The sequence below is a fragment of the Triturus cristatus genome, chromosome 12, assembly GCF_964204655.1.
Source record: "Triturus cristatus chromosome 12, aTriCri1.1, whole genome shotgun sequence".
Taxonomy (NCBI): Eukaryota; Metazoa; Chordata; class Amphibia; order Caudata; family Salamandridae; genus Triturus; species Triturus cristatus.
The window spans coordinates 127,513,830-127,532,502 of NC_140595.1; the positions used below are offsets into that span (position 1 = coordinate 127,513,830).

The 18,673-nt window shown below is 44.1% G+C and overlaps 1 protein-coding gene across 1 annotated transcript in view; it reads left to right on the forward strand.

The window, feature by feature from the left end:
* Positions 1–18,673, forward strand: part of LOC146772866 (rho guanine nucleotide exchange factor 11-like) — a 224,146-nt gene that overhangs the window by 112,926 nt on the left and 92,547 nt on the right. Inside the window, exons 7-9 of the mRNA XM_085637040.1 lie at positions 5,984–6,101; positions 14,789–14,970; positions 15,071–15,146. Coding sequence (XP_085493166.1) covers positions 5,984–6,101; positions 14,789–14,970; positions 15,071–15,146 — 376 coding nt within the window. The remainder of the gene's footprint in view (positions 1–5,983; positions 6,102–14,788; positions 14,971–15,070; positions 15,147–18,673) is intronic.

Genomic DNA, 18,673 nt, shown 5'->3' on the forward strand with positions numbered 1-18,673 from the left:
CCAATTATGTGTAAATTATTGTAGCAAGAGAGAGCTTCCAAGTCCTCGTTTTTTGCTTGAATAACTGCCAAGACGTGCTTCATGTTCAGGCTTTTCGAGCTGAATCTTGTCTTTGACCTTAGATATCCTCTTTTCTGTTTCTGCGATGCGTGACAACTGCCAGGAGTGTTGCTTCTAGGGTGTTCCCTTCTGCCATCCCGGTGGGCTGCCCCCCCTCCAAACCAGTATCCGAGGGTTGTTTCTCAGAGCCTCTTGTCTTGCCTGCTGCTGGTCTGCCTCCCCTACTGTGAGCACTCACGATCGTTAGCTTCCTAACATAGGCAGCTGCCCGTGCAGTGGGACCTAAAAGAAGGTAATCCTATGCGACTGTGGCAGCGTTGCACACACCCCACCCGGCCCGGAGTCGTGATGCCTGTGGTGTCAGCTGGTGATCGCATATGACGCCAATATCGCCCAGGTGGGAATGCGAGATGTGGGAGAACTCACTGCACTGTTCCGGAATTGCACCAGTCCTTAATCACACTATTGATGCATTTCAACTCTCTTGTCCCCATATTTAGACACAGTCAGATAGTTTAGCTGGAAACTGCAGGCCTCTGACGCTCCTGTCTCAAGCACCAATGTTTGCTGTACCACAGCACATTACCATGGGTGTCCTCGTTTACCACATTATTTTCCCCTTTGGAATGGGGTTTAGCCATGTATTATGTAGAATAGGGGTTTTCTGCAGCGTGTGTCGAGGCCTTCTCCAGTCATCACATACCACCCAGCATGGGTTCACCACGCCATACCACTCAGCATGTATTCACCACATCTACAGACGCCGACCACGCTGTGCTATTTTCAACTGTTTGCGGCCTGCCGTGGTTCGAATGCATAGCTCCCCATGTCCACACCGGATGCCTGTCCTTACGGCAGTGTCCAAGGTCACACCACCGCCCGTATGTCAGCGTGGTCAGTTAGTATCCTTTGAGGCGGCCGCTTCTGCTAGGCCGAGCCCTGGCCTCAATTTGCATGTGCGGACTGTGAGGTCGGCTTGTATCCTACCACCGAGGCATGCCAGGGGGGAGGCACCGCCAGTCCAATCCTGCTTACCTCCGCTGTAGTTCTTGGTGTGTGTATATATAGATATATATATATATCTTTATTCTGAGTCATAAAAGAACATCCATAAAAGCAGTTACAAAGATATATAAATAAGAAACATAGTACAATACAAGATAAAATATTATACACATTTCCAGTTCCATTTAAAAAAATAAATAAGTGGTTACTTAAAACTTTCTTTGAATTCATATAGTTAAAAGTTTAGGCACATAATCCATAATTACATAACTGAAAATTTTTAGTTATCCTTTATGTGTTTACTTCTGCCGATATTCATATCCTCCTTAATGCTCACTAGGTTGGAGAAACTATGGTGGTTTTCTTCCTTGCATAAAAAATAGCCCATAGAAATGATGACATCTACAGCAAACCTCTAATGTTTGTAGTGTTTGCAAGAAGAGGTATGCAAGGCGGCATTGTACGTGAGACATATGTCTAATGAGCAGGATAACATATTTTTTCCTATGCGCGGAGTAATACTTACAGAATAACACCACATGCATAGTATCTTGAGGCATTTTATCGTCACAAGGACAATTTATCAGTTTTTGTTACCAGTCATTCATATTAGGATAAGTTATTAGCTTACGATGTAGGCTAATGTAGATGATCGAGGAAGCAGATAGCTCCTGCAAAGAGATCTTTAAGATTGTTAAAGAATTCACCTCTCCCTCCTGCTGCACTTCTGCATCTGCTTTCTCGGAACCTTGGGTCATGGAGCTTGCAGTATTTTTTACTAATAAAATACGTACTATCCAGTCAGCGTTGCAAGGAACCCAGATCATCTTGAGCACAGGTTCAGAGGTCGATGGCCTTTCCAACCCCTGGTTATGCCCACCAGCTATGCATATGGATGCTGTGGGCCCTACCCTGCACTGTTTTCCCTCTTTAGAGCCTCAGGCCTCGCTTGACCTTTTGTCTAGCCTGAAATCTGGCTCTCCTCTGGACCCTTATCCCGCCAAGTGTCTTGCGACCCTGGCACCTGCCCTTAATCCGATCATCAACCCTCTCATTAATGCATCTTTGAAGTCGGGCAAAGTCCCCTCCTCCTGGAAACAGGCCTTAGTTCTTCCCCTCATTAAAAAACCAAATGCAGATGCTAAACTGCATTCTAATTATAGGCCAATCTCGCTGCTTCCTGCCCTGGCCAAGATCACTGAAAAGTGTGTTCATACCACCCTTACCAACTTTGTAGAGGGCAACTCCCTTTTACATCAGTCACAGTCTGGATTTAGATCTAACCTGAGCACCGAGACCGCTCTTCTTGAGGTTACTGAGATTGTGAAGGAGACCCTCGATAGGGGTGGAAAGGCCCTGCTTATCATGCTTGATTTGTCGGCGGCCTTCGACACCGTCCCCCACGACCTCCTCCTAATTAGACTCTGGGAGATTGGGCTGCGGGGTACGGTGTTCGCATGGTTTCAGTCTTTTTTGGCCGATCGGACACAACCGATCTGGGCTCCCCCTTTCTCCGCCCGGATGCCGCAGCTTAAGGTAGGGGTCCCGCAGGGCTCCATACTGAGTCCTTCCCTCTTTAATATCTTCCTTACACCTCTTGCCGCACGGGTGGAGGAGCTAGGGGCCCAGATCATATCCTATGCGGATGACACACAGCTCCTGTTTACTTGTGACAGGGGCTGTGACTTCGATGGAGCAGCCATTCGGAAGTGTTTGGAGTTTGTGTTTGACTGGTTTGGGAAAAATGGCCTCAAATGCAACTCCGACAAATCCGAGATATTGTTCTTTGGCTGTCCTGCAGACCCACGTTGGAAGCTATGGTGGCCTTCGGCCATGTCTCCCCCTGCCAGCGACTCGGTCACAGCGAAGAACCTGGGTATGATGGTCGATAACACTCTTTCCTTTAAAACCCAGGTTGCTGGCTTGACTGGGAAGTGCTTTGCCATCTTAAGGATGTTGCGCAAGTTACTGCCCTATTTATCTTTGGAGCATAAGAAAATTACGGTGCAAGCATTAATTGGCTCGCGCCTAGACTACGCCAACATCCTTTACTTAGGTCTTCCTGAGTATCTGCTGACTCGTCTGCAGATAGTTCAAAATTCTGCAGCCAGGGCAATCTTCGGTTTAACTAGAAGATCTAGGGCCAGCAATCTCCTTGTCTCTCTGCATTGGTTGCCGATTCGTAAGCGTATCTTCTTCAAGACCCTAACTACAGCTTTTAGGGCGCTTCACAATTTCGGCGCCGAATATCTGCAGAGAAGGGTCAATTTCTATCTTCCATCTAGACCTCTGAGATCTGCTGCCCAGGCCAAGGCTATCGTTCCAACAGTGAAGCGTGCTCGCTGTGGAGGTCGCTCCTTTAGTTACCTTGCACCCCGCCTCTGGAACACATTGCCCTTGACGTTGCGGGTGTGCACCAATCTCTCGGTTTTTAGGAAAGGACTTAAAACCTATCTGTTTGCTTTGTAATGCTGTTATTGTTAATTCTGGTTATGTTTTCTGTTGTGGCTGTTTGTTTGCTGCTGGTATTTGGTGGGATGATCTTTAGCGCCGGGACGCTCTTTGGAGCAGCTGAGCGCTCTACAAAACAAACAGTAACATAACATAACATGTATGTCTAATCTAAAACGTGTAAGTTTAAACCTATGTCGAGCATTTAAAACATATTTCAAATACGGTTGAATACTGAAAGTAGTTAAAATCAATTGATTTTTTAAAACACTAGATTTACAGATTTCATTAATCAATTTTAACGAATCCAAATGGCCCATAGCTGCCAATTTCAAAGCCTTCCTACTGATCATGCCCAATAATTCCGTTTTTTCAAAATACTCGGGCTTTCCCATATCTCGTAAAAACCTTTGAACATACGTTAACCATTCTATACTTGAATACCGGGCTGATTTTAAGCAATCACTAATTACTGCCCGATTAAAATCCGTATGGTCTGATGTCCAAATTTTGTGCCACAGTAGGATGGGTTCTACCTTGATCATATCTGTAACATAAGGGCCATCAAGTTGCATATACTGAAGTGCTTTTTGGGGCTGCCAGCAAATATTTTAAGAAATCATTTTCTGCCACCTGAACACCTTGACACTTCTTGTGTCCCCATATACCCGCCCCATAAAAGGCTATGCTGAGACACTTTGCTTTGCAGATCTTCAGCATCATCGCGGGTGGGTTAGATCCTAACCGCATCGCAAAAGATCTAAGGGCCCAGCAAGCCTTGACAAACATTTTCTGTCTATTGTCTGCTTCCTGTTTCCAAGAGTTAGCCTTATCAAATAAAACCCCCAGGTATAAGAAAGTGTCAGTGAACTCAATCTTCGTAGTAGATATCGTTATTTCCCTACATTTTGTGAATTTGTTCCCACACTTCATTACATATGTTTTTGACTGGTTCACCTGGAGGCTCAGTGCACTCATATAGTCAACTAATCTAGTAAGCAGCTGCTGCAGGGCCAAAGGGGTACGGGCCATGAGGACTGCATCGTCGGTGTAGAGGAGGGCCGGGACAGGGCGCACGCCTATTTGTGGAAGGTCTTTAACATGTGTCGCTAGGTCCTCCCCCACACTATTATTATACAATGAAAAAAGAAGGGGAACCAATACGCATCCCTGTCACACAACTCTTTCCATGCCAAATGTTTCAGTGCATTCTCCTCCAGGACCATATCTCACCCTGGCTCTACATCCCGTACAGAGGTCTCGCAAAAAGGTAATAATTGGGATCTCTACTCGCAGGTCTTTTAACTTTAGCCACAATTTTGTTGTGTATCACACAATCAAATGCTGAGGAGAGTTCGACGAATGCTAAATACAGCATCCCCTTCCTCATCCTCACGTACTTTCCAATTATTATGTTCAAATTGAGGCATTGTTCGATTGTGCCAAGCCCTGGGCGGAACCCATATTGAAAATCAGACAATTTCTGATGGGTTTCCGCCCAGTCCTGTAACCTCTCCAGTATTATCCTTCTCTCTATCTTTGCTAGGGAATCACTGAGCGAGATAGGCCTATAACAGGCGGGGTTTAATCAATCTCCCTTTTTATAAATTGGGACTATAGTTGACTCTCCCCATGATGTTAAAAGACCTGTCATGCATATTGCCTTCAGTACTATAGTCAATAAAGGATCCCACAGAGTGATGTTACTTTTAAATAAATCTACTGGGATGGCATCTGGTCCTGGCGCTTTGCCATTTTTACTCGTTTGGATTGCTCTGGTGACCTCCTCCAATCTGAATGGATCGATCAATGATGTTACATGGGGGTGTAGTTCTTGGTGTCCGCTCCGCTTCACGAGGCTACCAGCAGGCTCCACACCAAGACTCTGGCCTCAGTCTCCTGTTCTGATGAGGTGATCCAGGAGCTGCGGCGTACCAGGCGCTGATCCTGAACTCCCGGCCCAGCCGTGCCGAACTCTCCTCCACCTCTCAGTTTTGTGCCGCACTGCCCCACTAAATTATTTTTCATAGACCTCACCAGGTGATTCAGGGCAGCGAGGGGGCACCGCCAGTCCGGTCCAGATTACCTCCACTGTAGTTCTTGGTGTCCGCTCCACTTCACGAGGCTACCGGCAGGCTCCACACCGTGTCTCTGGCCTCAGTCTCCTGTTACGACGAGGTGATCCAGGAGCCTCCATGGCACAGGCGCTGACCCTGAACTCCCGGCCCAGCTGTGCCTATATCTACTCCGCCTCTCAGTTTCATTGCTTAACGATAACAAGAACTTTCGATCCATTAGTCCTTTTTGCAAGTCTTAGTTTCCTTATCTTGCCCATCACTTGAAGAGAGAAATGTCCTTTGGGGTCTTGAGGGTAATACTTTGTATGATGTGTAGTATAACTGATTTAAGCGTGTATTGTCGTCATTTTATATGTATTGTCTCAATAAGTGTTGTTTCTTTACTACAGGAAGCAGAAAGCAGCCCTGACTGTGAACGACTTCAGCTCAAAGACTTAATTGGCTCAGAGATGAAGCACCTGACAAGCTATCCCCGTCTGCTGGATAACATAATCAAGCACACAGATGGTATGGTTACCAAAGTATTTACTCTGGATATCTAAGTACCAATCACAGAATTCCTTTCGGAATGCGGCCTATTTTAAAAGCTATAGATTGGATGAGTGATACAGAATCACTATTACTGTTGCTATGCAAAAGGTATGTTTATTGCCCTCCCTTTGTACAGGAGAAAAGGAGAGTAAAGCCTTATAGCCCACAGCTGAGGGCTATACCAGTTGTTAAAGGCTCTGATCCCAAGTTATAGCCTGTATCGGTGGGGGAGTGCCTTTACCAACCGGTATAGCTGAAGACAGAAGGGCTTTAAGGCTATTAGAACATTCTACCCACTATGGATAGAATGTTCTAAATTAAAAAGAGAGAAACATAAAGACAAATATTGCGATGTTTGAGCAGAAGGCTTATACTAGCCATAATAAGCCCAGAGCTACTCCATTGTTGTCAATCGAGCTCCCAACGTTTCAGTTTTGAATAAACATTACAGCCTCCACAACACTTTGTTTGTTATTTCATTGACGTATTGTTCATGCATCCCTAACCATTGCTTGAAGGTGTGACTCGCAATAATGATTTTCTTCATGGGGAAGTTATTAATAAAATAATCTAAGAACTCACTTGCGTTTAAGGTTTTATTCAGCCCATTTCCTTTCAATTTGGGTTGCAAATCTATGCCTCCTTTGAATGGCACCCTGTACTCCACTTCTGTCAGATTATTTGTCCGCTAATTGAATAGGAGTGCTAGATCCTAGGTTTTGCCCGGGTCTGTATTTTGGGAGCATCTTGGGGTGTTCTGGTCACCCCAGCTAGTAGTGACATATTGCGGGATCAGGAAGAGCACAGAGGCGTACAGTAAATCAAATGGTATTCTTTTTTTTTGGCAAATTGTGACATGGCTTGATATATTGCGTGGATTCTTATAGTAATGATTACAGCAAGTTTATGTTTGTGTCTTATAACCCCACTCATTTCTTTCTGTTTTTTTAAACTAGTATATGATCCACTTACCAAAGACAACTTGCCTATTTCTAAAAAATAGAACTGGTATATTTCCTGAGTCTTAAATCTGTAGTAACTCTCCCTCACATCGTTCAATGTTTCTTCTGTGCTGTGGATCATTTTAATGCCCAACGCATTGGCATCTAATCAGCTTGTTGGGTCAACATGATATTGTAGTTCATGAAGGACTACAGTTGTCAATGTTTTGATTGCTTCTGGAAGATCGGAAACTGGTCTCCGTTTTCTTTTGTATTGAATTGGCAATTGAGGTCCTTTTGACGAGTGCTGTGACCTCCTCTTGCATCAAGCTGATCTAACCTGACTCTCCTATTGGACCAGATTTATTAGAAGAGGAGATGCTCTGGGTGAATTTCTCTTCTAAGATCTTTGAAACTGAGCTAGCTCTGGCTATGATGCGATCTTCTGAGATGCTTGTTAAACTGATAATTGTGTGAGAATATTTCCCTTTGCATTTTGGTTGTTGTAAACTGGTTCAAATACTTCCGCAATTTTGATACTGTCTTCAATCTTTTACAAAACTCAAACTGCTGTTGTAGTGATTAGCAAAGGGTTAAGGCAGAAAGTAGATCAACAGTTGCCCTCAGGTTACAGTGGCTTTCCCTCCAAAATAGATTGAGTAATGCAAGAAACTAGGCTTTCTGTGCATCGGTGAGGCCGCTGTAGACAATAAGGAGGGCTGACCAAGTCAGGCCCTCTATAGTGTATGAAAAGGGGAAGGGTATGACAAGAAACTAGATCTTCTGCACATTGGTAAGATTGCTTTGCCTGCAAATACACATATTTAGTTTATTCAGTCATGAACTTGTGCTCATAAAGGGTAAGGACCCTTCCAATCTTTCCCTAATTCATACAGTGGAGAATTCTGTGGATAAACCTTAGGCAGGCACTACAGTCTTTCTTAATGATAGGTGAGAACATATTCTGGATTCTTCATTCAACCCCTTTTTCTGGAAAGCAGTTAATTGCCTACCTCATTTACAAGTTCGACAAAAGCCCTTGTTTCAGCTGCAGCTAGAATCCTTGACGCTGCTGAGACTTTGACCTGCCTTTGCGATTCGAATTTCTGCTATTTCTGTACCTATTGGTGGGGCTGCTTTCCCAGTATTTTTTCCACCAACAAATCAAACATTGGTTTAATACTTAATCGGTCAACATAACCACAGATGCAGCCATCCTCTCTTCCACGGCCACCTTCCCTTTACCAGGCCTCCAGGATAATGCTGTCATAAGTGCTGCCTACATTGAGGAAGTCCAAAATGGATGTATTGTTTTGTAAACTTCATTACAAATTGTGCATAACAAAAACAAACATGACATAACCACTGCCTGAAACACAGGTGGATTTTTGAGCATTTTCAGTAAGAGATGTATCACCACTGGAATCCAAATTCGGATTACACTTTAAAACATATTGTACAAACGGCAGTGATTAATATTGAAATATCCATCCAAACATAAAACCTCTAAACAAGAAAATGCAATCATTTGTTTAACGCTTTTATATTTACCCAAAGGCAAGTACCTCAGATCATTATTCACGTTAGACGATGACCCTGTAACACGTACCTCAGCACATCTTCAACATTCATCATTGTCACATGATCAGGCCCAGATACTGAATTCAGTACATTTATATGGATCCTAGGCCATGTGCTCATTTTCTTCTACAGGAGCTCAATAGTTGTGGCTACACCTTCTTGTAATTCTTAGAGTATTAATAATATTTAGATCCCATTTAAACTCTTTCTATTATTTACTTTTTCAGGGTTCAGTTTCGAAAATAGAGTCTTTTGGTGAACAGAAGTCACAGTGTGCTCTGCTAGATCGCTTTTAAAATCCTTCCTTGTCCATTGCATGCGTAACAAGATTGGACCCTCTTAGTCTAACCTCACTAGCCCTTACTGATTTAAATCTTTAGAATTTGTTAATAATTGCAGTGAATGTTATCAATGTTCGGTCCAATAAGTTACTTATCATTCTCAAATGAAGCAAACACTTGAGCTGCATTAGTTTCAATTCATTTTGTGCTCCTCATTTGACCTCATTTGTAGTTACTATTTCCCTGAAGCTGTTCAATTACTCCCTCATGGAAAAGATCACCATCCCATGGCTCCACTGACATTAAATTGAACTTTGCCTAGTTCTTCTTTGACCAAGACCTACATGCCAGGGCATGCAGCTCAGCAACAGTGATCTCCAAGTGTCTCAATGTGTTGTTTTTTAATCGCTGTCTCACTATTGCTCGTATTTCATGTCCACAGAACATTTTCCATGCTCCTTTATATCACCATTGGTTACCTCTGTAACATTGCCCACTCCTTTTCTTCACCATTGGCTGCCTCTGTTACATTCCCTGATCCTATGCATCACCATTGTCTACTTCTATAACCATTTTCTTTTGAAGTTTTCTCTGCCCACTTGCATTCAAATCCTCTCTGGGACACTGTTTTCTCCTCCCAAGTCTAATGAAGCTGCACAATTTCCTGGGGAATCTATTGACTCCGCGCCCACAACTCTAGTTGGAGCCTCACCATCTCATGCATGCCTTTTCATTGGATACGTCTAACCACAGATTCCTCACCTTGTGAATACCCCCCAGGCACCAACTGATTCGGGAAGATTTTACAGCATAGCCCCCGACACTAGCAAGTGGCTCCATTTGGCTCCACGTCAACCTCATTCTGCCCCGGAAGTGACAGTCGAAGCTGTGTCAAAGCATCACTCTTTTGCACCTGATGTCAACTCCTTCACACACGGGCCCTGGAGCTAGCTCCCAACTTTTTTCTCATCAGTTTACAACTTTTCTCTAAAATTGTTCCTTTCCACTGTGCGAGGGATCATGATGCATGCTAAAACTACAAAGTTTATACCTTGTAGGGACCCCGTGAGTTGTGTATCCGGTGTTTGGGTCACAACTTCAATTCATGTGAGGAATGTGCCCTTATGAATCCAAACTATTTATATTCTTCTCAAACAAGAGTAACATAAATGTCTATGTGAACCTGGATAACCAACGTAAATCGTATCACAACGGTTCACACGGAACTCACTTACACCAAAATAATGTATAAGAAACAGAAAAAATGACACTGATTAATTTGATTTTCAAAACCTAAAAGTACATACAAACAACAAGCTCCAGCCATGAGAATTGGTTTAGTTAAGACGTAAATGTTATTTTCTAGTAGGCTCTCTAAAGGCATAGGTCAAAGTGACCTCCATGTGAGAAAACCACAATCAAAATCATGAATAGGCAGTGTACAAAAGTTCAAAGTTATGTCGGCATATTGGTTAGTCCATTAAAACAGGCCTTTAGATGCCTGTGTACAAGCGCATCATGAAAGGGCGAGCAGTTTGTAAGATACTGACAACTTTTCGTCTCTTCATAGAGTAAAAGGCTCTCTTCAGGACTTGGGGTTGCTTGGGGGACTACTGCCAAAAGGGAATGAGAAACCATGGGACAAGCTGTGTCTTACAGCATGTAGAGTGTGATAAACACCATGGTGTAAAGCTAAACAGAGCTACACACAGGAATATAAGACAGATACCCATGAGAGTGGAACAGGATCGTCCAAAACCTCAATGGGGCCATGGAGACCAAGGATCAGCTCCCCAACAAAGTCTCTACAATCCGAGAGCACAATAATAGTTCACAGTGTACCGTTAGTCCTTATTGTAGACCTGATCCTTTGTCCCCATGGGCCCATTGAGGCCTATCAGGCTCCTCTCTCATTATTTTGGTAAAAATGAGTTCTGTGTGAATCACTGTAATTTGATTTACTGAAGAATCCGAAGGCTGTCTAGGAGCATAAAGCCAAGCTGTTAGTAGCGGCCGGTGTGCCTGATGAGTGGTGAGGCGGGTGGGGGATGGTGGGGAGGTCGAAGGAGGTAGGGCGGTGTAATGTTTCATGGGCGAAATGAAGAAAAAACTTATCTGCAGCCATCTCCTTTGCGTTCTTCTGCTTTTCAGCTGTTCTCGTCGCGTTCTTCTGCTCCTCTTCACAGGGAAAGGCAAAGACTCCCAGAATGCCCTGCGGCCAATCCTGAAGCTTCTCTCACGCATGAGAGCAGCTTCAGGATTGGCCGGAGCACACTCGAGTTGCTCTCCAGTACAGACTGTGAGTCTCTACCTGCTCTCTCCAATCAAGCTGCATTGCTGGGTAGGAGAGAACTTTCACCGTGCATGACGGTTCGGCCGGTGCGAGGTAGCCAGCCAAACCTTCATGTGCAGTGATGGGAGTACACTACCACTCCCCTCAGTGCATATCACTCCCAGGTCCCACCCCCAAGACGTGGCAGGAACGGAAAAATAAAACAAGTGTTAATTATTGTTTTATTTTTCCTTTCCTGACGGTTTTGGGGGAGTGATGGAAGAAGTTGTGTAAGTTCCGCTACTGTTTGGAGTCGAGGGCGCAGACCCATTCCTGTTCTCAGGGCTGTTCCTGCAAAATGTCATTGTTGAGCTTCAAGTCTTCAAGTAAGTCCAAAAAGGAAGCCCAGGTACTCCAAGTGGGTTTCAATACTCTCTTCCTAAAAAATGTCATGAGTACGTCAAAGTGACCGATATTCCCTCTCCTGGTTCCCTGCAGTTAACAAAGTTGCAACAGTTCAAGGCTTTCAAAGAAGCCATGTTACGAATTGTTTGGGACCTTCCCAACTCCTGCTGGCGTGCCTCTGGGCCCCATAGATCCACAGAGGCCTTCATTTGGGTTACCACTGGAGAATCCTTACTCAGCGCCATCTGTGCCTACTGAGCCCGTTTCACTTTCAGCTCCTGAGCTGACTTCATATATGGCACCAATATCTATGCCGGTACCTGCCATGTTGATGCTGGCCCGACGCTCAACACCATTCCTGTTGCCCTGTCAGGCTATGAACCAAATTAGTCCCAACCAAAGTCATGCCCCAGAACAGTTTTGATAGACCCAGTCCCAGTATATTCAGGCTCTGACAAAATATTGCCATTACCTAGGAGCTGTCCTTCAGTGCTACAAAACCTTCTTGGTCACACTCTCAAGAAAGTCAACCAGCTTTTGGAGATAATGGGGATGAATTACTCCCAAGCTATGATGACAATTTTTACTTTAACCTAGAAGAAGCCAGTGGGTTGGGCACTTCCCATGAAACTGCCCCAAAAAAATTAAGCAGGATGTTTGGCCTCCTTGGGTTGGTGCAGGCAAAATGACTCAGTCTAACACCCCCCACATACGTGGCATGGATGAAAGATATTTGTCAATGGGCGATCGCGGAGGAGGTGTGGATGAGAAATGTTTGTAAAGATGATAAACTTGAAGATGTTATACGAACCTAGATGGCTATGTTGGCTGCCCTGAGGGAGCATGGGGGAGTGACTGCCTCTGGGGACGGGTGACACATGACATTGCTTACACCCCAGAAATTTTGAAAGGGAGGAGAGGTAACACTGGATACTAGTTGGATGCTCCACAAACATGTATGGGCTATCCACCTTGATTCCTTATTATGTTATCAGTAGAGGCATCACACAAAAGCAGACAGAGGGTAGTTGGGATGAGTTTCATTTGTTATGTATTGGCTTTAGGGGATAACAGGACACATGAATTGCCCTTCTTTGTAGTATCATTGCCTTGCATGAATGACAGTCTTTGATGTTTCTTCTGCACTACGGATTGTATTACATGGATATTTTTTACATGGCATTGTTCTGTCCTTTCGCCTCCCCCGAATGGGTCTGACTTATGCCACAGTATATGTATTTATGTTCCAGGTGTTTTTACACATGTTTAAAGAAACTGAATAAGGCAAAAGGACATGATACTTAAAGTAAGATCCTATGTGATGCCTTGTCCATATGCTCTTCCTATAAACCAATCTATTTTTTTTAAATCAAAAGGGCATTAATATTTGGTAAATGAGCCATGTATTTCAGAGGATTTTATTGTTTCCCAAGTAGCCCGATTGTCTTCTCAATATTGCTAGAGGAATACCCAATCCCAGCTGAATGTCAAAGCTCATTTAGAGTTTGATGGGCAAAGTCCATCAGTATGGCGGAGCACTTTACTCTGGCCATACCGAGGGTTCACTGCCTGCCAAATTTAGAGTTGTCCTCTAGCCCTGTGCACAGTTCCACACATTACCAGGAACCACTGTCATAGCAGTTCCTGTATTGAAGGTTTGACTGGTAATACCGTCCAAATTATGGTACCATCTGTCAAACTTTTTAATATTTCTGTTTTTCTTTTCAAAAAGAAAATCCCATGGTAAAGTTTTGCTTTTGACAAAACTAAAACTAATGCCCCAACACTATGGGAGGTTTTTCCCATTGTACGGGTGCTAATTAAATGTTTTTAACTGTCCCTTGGGGCGAGCAGTCAGAGGAGTATGTCAGCAATGGAGATGAAGAAGTCTCTGTCGTTGACATGCTTAAGGTCCACTCGTTGGTATATCAGGTGGCGGACCTTCAGTTTGGTGGAGAGGGTACTTCAGTGCCTTTGTGACAGAGTAACTTCTCAGCCAAACTCTAAATCAGCCCCTTAGTGTTAAGCTATACTGGTAAGTAACATGAACTTGAGCAGCTGATGCTCAAAGTTCATAAGTCCTTTCCAGTCTTGGTGCAGCTTGTGGAAATCCATATTTGGTTCACTTTAGCTTATTTTTGTAATGTAATCCTGAAATTCCAGTTGAAATGAACCTAAAGATGTCTTGCCGCCAGTTTTAATGTTTTAGTATCCAAAATGGAGTGTCACAACTAACTTCTAGATAAGTGAGAGGGTGATTGCAAGGATCACCATCTGGATCTGTGAGCTGTATACCCTACACACCTTAAATAAAATCTTAAGTGTCTTAATGTTTTTTTAAGAATCTTAAGGAGGAGTCCATCAGGATCAAAATGTACGCAATTTCGAAGTCTTGTCCACCTTAAGAATACTCACCAAGAAACATGTGCTAGCTTAGTCTTATCCATTCTTGCTGAGAACAGTCTACATACATAGAATATCTACTCAAGCTTACCTTGTAGACCCCCAGGACAATTGTACATGATTTTCACAGGATGGCTTTGTGGATCATTGGTTAGAGTCTTGTACTCAGTTTTCTGAAGGGGAATGGAGTGTGAAATAGCTTCTAGAGTTATGACGGTCATAAAATATTACAGAGAGCAGACACTTTTACATCAGTAAAACTTAGTGAAATGTAAAGAGCAGTCATGGGCTGGCCGAAAGTGTAAATAACTAGGCTGTTATTTTAGATTGTTTGAAGGGTAAAGAGAAGTGATGTAGCTTGGTAAGAACATCTTACTGACTCTTATTTAAATATTGTAGTCTGCTCTTGGTGTGCATTATGTTAATTTTGACATGGTTATGTCTAGGCTTGAGAATTTTCACACAGCCCCCTATCAAGGCACAGAACATAGTTGAGCTATACAATTTCCACATTGCACTGTATTCACAAGTTTTTCAGAATGAAGTTAATGTGTATGTTTGTAGCTGCCTGCCTAGAAAACCTGTAATTCAGTTTGTGCACAAAGCATGCATGGTGTAAATGTGTGTTGGATGTAATCTCTGATTCTTTCTTGGTTGTTTCTCTAATGGTCCTGAGAAGTCCTTGATGGAACTTGTTTGTTTCCTGACTTCAGTGCTTCTGCCAAACCTAATGCTTTTAAGTGCTGGAAAACACCCAAGATGTCCTGCTTTGTCCTGCAGGTGGCAGCTCAGAGGAAGACAAACTGGTCCAATGTAGGGACCGATGTCATGAGATTTTGATGTTCGTGAAAGATAGAGTCAAGAGAGTCAAGAATCGACGCCACATTAAGATGTATCAGACGCAGCTTGACACCACTGACCTAAAAAAGAACAAAAATGACCCCGTGGCCGCACAGTTTAAGGTAAACATTTTCTGGCTTCTTTGGGCACTTGACTGATTTTGTAGCTTATTTTTCAATATCAGTGCATAAAATTGATTAATGTCCATTTTTTCTACAATAGAACCTCGATTTAACCGCGAGGCGAATGATCCATGAGGGACCCCTAAAATGGAAGATAACAAAGGACAAAACTGTTGGTATGCACACTTCCCAACTAGCAGACCACTGTAATTTACCATCTGGCTTAGGCCCCGTTTCCAAACAAAAAGCTATTTTTGTTGTGAATATAGCTTGGGTGCTGTTTGACGAATATTGACAAAACGTTTCAAAAAACATGTTTTTCCACCTCAGCTCCTTTCTGGAAAATTATAGGGTGACCCATCAAGTCAGGCTGAGGAAAGGGCGGGAGCTCCCAACATAAGTTTTCTCCATTCATTTTTCCATAGGAAAATTAGAAACAGCTGCAGTCAAAACGACTAAACGTAATGGCCCGAAATTTGGCAGAAACCTAATTCGTGGCCCAGAAGGTGTGCTTTTTGTGATTTGGTGTAAATCTGTTCCTTAGTTTGAAAAATTAAGGTTAAAAAACATTGTATATTTCACGCTGCTCAGGATCAGCACACCCAACAGATCTTTAGATAGGATCTGATTGGCTGCCACCACATCTACTAAGATGGGGTGACCGTCAATTTAGAAGTCGGGGACTCAGTCCTACATCCTACAAAAAAAGTGAAAAGAAAGTGCGGGGCAAAACAGCATCACTGCAACACCTGAATGACAGGAATAATAACAACACTGTGGATGGCTGGACCTATAGTTGCTTTATGTCATGAGTTGCTGGAGAATTTCATTGGCTTTGTTTTTTAAAACAGTATGTGCAAACTAGGGCTGGATGGAGTTTGCAGAGTTTCACTCCGCAGAATTCTGCAAAGTTGCAGAGAAACTCAGCTAAATTCGGATGAGTTCTGGGAATGGACAGAGTATTGCTCAGCCAACTCTTGTCTGCCACACCACATCAAAATGTACAGAACGGTCCCCCCTGCACATATCACAACATAAGCAAGCGTGGCCAGGGTACACAAGGGGACCAGGAGAAGGTGCAGGGCCTGTACCTCTCTCACCTGCACATCACCAATACCATGCTACAGATACTCGGAGCTGCCACTGCCGCCACTGCTCTCCTCCGCCAGTGCTACCATTTCCTTGTGCTTCACTGGCTTCTCTGGAGCTGTGGGAGAAACGAGAGCCGGTTGCACAGTCTGGGCTGCCCTCCCTCACTGGGATGGTATGGACATACCGGTCATACTGTGCACATTGCGGCAGGCTGAGCACCAGGCCATGGCTGCTGCTAGAGGGGCTCAGCATAGCAGTCCGCATCAAGCCGCAGTCGGAGCAGAGGTGGCAGATCCTGCATTTTTTTGGTGGTGCAGGAAAATACAAAAGGTGGGGCTTGCAGCCAACCCAGGGAGAAAGCAAACTTCGCAAAGTGGAAGTTCTACCCCTCTTATCTTCCAGCATTGGCTTGGCTCAACGGGAACTGAGTGCTGATTGAGCAAGCAACTTGTTGGTTCCGGGGTTAGGATGCTGGGACCTTCCTCTGGCACCCGTGGCTGTCTGGCAGAGTCTTGGCCCTACAGCAGTACATTCTATTGTATTTCTTCTTCTACCAATATTGCTGGTTAGTGTTCTAGTGCATCATCAGAGTCAAGTTTGTGACTGATTTTTTCTTTCTCATGGTGAGCGTACTGGTAAACTCCACTCTGCTGGTGGTTTCAGAGCGTTTGCCAAACCCCACGCTCCAAGCAGAGCACAGAGTGGAAAAAACTCCGCAAATTCCACCAGCGGAGTAGAGTTCACCTCCCACACCTACTTTTAACAGACCTCTATTACATTTCTTTAACCTTGTTTTGTTTTGTGAATTTCTGATTTTTTTTTAATGTAGATTAACCTATTACAATCCCGGACTATAACATCACTTTAACCCTTTTTTTTTTCCAGTGAAAAAAGTAATAATATATAAATATACATTTATTTGTGTGTGTGCGTAAATGTAGTATCAGTAGACTTACATGCTCAGCGTACACCTGCCTTCTAGTGTTGGGGTTGGACTATTGCAACTTTTTTTTCTTCAAAGAAGTTTTTTGAGTCATTTGGTTTCTGCAACATCTCTTCTGGTAGTGAACGCATATGGGCACTTAACCCTTATTAGATTATTTTTTACACCATCATGTTCACTCATTTTATTGACGTTCCCAGGACCCGTGTTGTGCCGTCCCATTGCAGAGACAGCTGCTTCAGAGTAGAGGCCCATCCTCAAGTTTCAAAGGAAGCATGTTGAAAGGCAATGTCGGATCATTATTCACTCCTGCACAGGCAAGATCTCTGCCACTGGGAAAACTTTATACAATGAGTGAAGACTCTGCTTTAAGAATACCCCAAGCCCAGACACTTCTCTCCAAAAGGTGCCTCCTAAGAGGCCTAAGGACACTTCCCTTACCTCTCCTCCACCTCCTTCATCACCTCCACTTCTACCACTGACTTCACCACCTTCACCTGACCTGCCTCACTTCTTATGACTTCTTCTTAGTGGTCACTTGAGTCCTATTCAGACACAGGTACCTCTACTGCTGACTCTCCAGCAGAGGACTTTGGTGTGCCACTCTACCTTCACCCTATGGACGATGCTTGGGAGGACTACGGGGTGGACCCACTGGGGGATCCTGACCATGACAGTGTCCCTGTTGCCAATTTGGCAGGCCTCCTGACTTACTATGACAGAGCCCAATGGGAAGAGGTTGTGGCCTTACTCCAACATCTCCTCGACCAGTACTGGAAGAGGGGAGCAGAGACTGTTGAGGATGTGAAGGTCATATCCAGCGCTACCATTTGGTGTGCATTAGCTTCGGCTGATAAAGCTGACAGTGAGCTGAACACCTCAGTGATCCTCCATTGCCACTCTTGGGTGCATGTCTCAGGTTTCAAAAGTAGGAAATTTAACAACATCTCATTAAGCTGCCCTTCACAGGCGAGCACCTTTTCGGTCCCTAGGTTGGTGAGATGTTGGAAAAGATGAAGAAGGACACTGGCCTTGCTAAGGCCATGGGTGCCCTTCAGGTTCCTTCAGCTAAAGCTCCTTTCTGCAACAGACAATGAGTAGGTCCAAGGCAACTTCTACTGATTCCACACTGTCACATCAACACCAGCAGCAGGCTTACTGCAAACAGGGAGTTAGGAATTATGCACGGGCACCTTCAGGAGTAACAACTCAAAAGGTTGAGGCAGAGCTCCACCCTCCAGGAGAGCCTCTATCTTCAGGCATTGACTTGCGTGAATATCCCCCTTACCACTCCCAATCCCACTACACCTGTTGGGAGGAAGCTTTAGAGATTTCTACCCCTTTGGGGACCACAGACTAGTGAGTTCTATCCATCATTGAGTACTGCTACTGCCCTGAGCTCAGTCAACCCTACCAAACATCTCTCCTTACACACATACGCCATCAATCCAGCACACTTTGCTCTACTCAAACAGACCATAGAGTCAATGCCCCTCAACATCGAGCAAGGGTTTTTAATCCCTGTACTTTCTCATGCCCCAAAACAACAACTTCCTCAGGCGTCTTTGAGCTTAGGCCTCTCAGCAGATACATCCTCTCAGAACATTTCCATATGATCATCCTATAGTATGTAATCCCCCTGCTTTAGCCAGGGCACTTTATGACCCC